Source organism: Anoplophora glabripennis, unplaced genomic scaffold (assembly GCF_000390285.2).
Source record: "Anoplophora glabripennis isolate ALB-LARVAE unplaced genomic scaffold, Agla_2.0 scaffold234, whole genome shotgun sequence".
Taxonomy (NCBI): Eukaryota; Metazoa; Arthropoda; class Insecta; order Coleoptera; family Cerambycidae; genus Anoplophora; species Anoplophora glabripennis.
Window position 1 is genome coordinate 720,045 of NW_019418014.1, and position 1,883 is coordinate 721,927.

General features: G+C 32.4%; 1 protein-coding gene across 1 annotated transcript in view; it reads left to right on the plus strand.

Moving 5' to 3' along the window:
* LOC108909318 (Niemann-Pick type protein homolog 1B) overlaps positions 1–1,883 on the plus strand; it is a 63,784-nt gene that overhangs the window by 58,182 nt on the left and 3,719 nt on the right. The window contains exon 23 of the mRNA XM_018713631.2: positions 296–458. Coding sequence (XP_018569147.1) covers positions 296–458 — 163 coding nt within the window. The remainder of the gene's footprint in view (positions 1–295; positions 459–1,883) is intronic.

Below are 1,883 nucleotides of genomic sequence, written 5' to 3' on the forward strand. Positions count from 1 at the left end.
AGTAATAGTAATAGTAATAGTAATAGTAATAGTAATAGTAATAGTAATAGTAATAGTAATAGTAATAGTAATAGTAATAGTAACAGTAACAATAATAGTAGGTTATAGTAATAGTAATAAAAACAATAATAACGATAATAATTTTGTTTTCTGGACACAGTCGGTCATTTTTGACCACGAACTTTAGTTCTTCGAGCAAATATGACAGTTTTGCGTTAACGTGTGTGGGGTGGTTTGTGCGTCTTATCTATCTACTTATAGAAAAACTGCTATACTAAATAGAATTTGTTTCCAGGTTATAAGTGGAATTACTTTAACGAAATTCTCTGGAATAGCTGTATTAGCATTCGCTAAATCTCAAATATTCAGAATATTCTATTTTCGAATGTATTTGGGGATTGTCCTTTTCGGTGCCGTTCATGGGCTGGTATTCTTACCAGTATTCCTTAGTTTTGTGGGTAAGTATTAAATATACAGTTTATGTTAAGGGCGTGACATACAAGGCGTTATTTTTTGGGATACCCACTCCTTTGGCCATTTCGTAACTTTTTCATATGTACGTATGTGTCTATCTAATTTAAATTTACTATATTAAACCTTAAATTTTGTTCTTATACCTATTTGATGGAATAATTATAAGCGTAAGTAACGAGAAAAAGTTTTTATCAACTTGTTTCTTGAAATGTGTCCTAAGAATAGTAGGGCGTTCGTTAGAAATAATTTTGTATCAGAAAATGTGTATTAGATAACCATTGGCGTGGTGGTATAAATGCTATGGCGATGTAACGAAAATTGTGAGGAACCCAAACAGCCATAGTTTGTATGTTATTTTCGTACATATTCGATAAATATATTACACTCGAATAAACGTTTCTAGCTAAAACAGTTTTAGAGTAATATTAAAGAATGTTGTTTCTTGATACCATATTTATCTATAGGTGTATCGGTAAACGTTGACTTTAAATTTTATAATTCCGCCCAATACTTATTAAGAATTTTGATTTTAAAGTTGAAACTTATGTACAAACAATTAGTAAATAAATGTCAGTCATTCGAGTTAAGTACGTCAATGGTATAAATTTAATATTTCTTGAGTTACATTGGTTTTTGGCGATTTGCTATCACTTTCGTAAAAAAACACAATTCTAAAATTAGTGGATTGCAAATTATTTTCTAGTATTATTTGGAAGCATTGGTTGGTAGTTTATTTAATTGTTTTTGAAAATTAAACACTATGGTTTATTCCATTGCGGAAAGGGTAGATATCATTTCGCTTTACTGTATGAACAATAAATGTGCGAATAGAACAGCTCAGTTATTTAATGAACAACATCGATCAAGATCGACATGTCAGGAGGAAGTAAGTATGTTCTAGTTGGTAAAAAAATTTCAAGAGACAGGGTACGTAGCCAATAAAAAACGAGAAATTGAAAAACCTATAGTTAATGAAGTTCAACTTGATCCTACATTAAGTACGAGGCAGCTGGCATCTGTGTCTGGGATCAATTGAACTAGTATACACACCATTTTGAGGAAGAATAAATTCCATCCATATAAAATACATTTAATCCAGGAACTTCATGAGGATGATTATGACCGCCGTTTGCAATTTTGGGAACGATCCACAGTTCCTTTTTAACATCTGTTTTTCTGATGAATGCAGTTTTTTCTTGAATGGGACGGTAAATCGTCACAATTGCCGCTATTGGTCCGATTCAAACCCAAGAGTTTTTCACGAGGTGCATACACAGCAACCGGAAAAATTAAATGTATGGCCTGGAATTTTCGGTGACCGGCTGGTGGGTCCTTTTTTTCTACCTGGTAATTTGACTGGCCAAATGTATTTGCAATTACTGGAAGACGCTATTGACCCTGCCTTGACT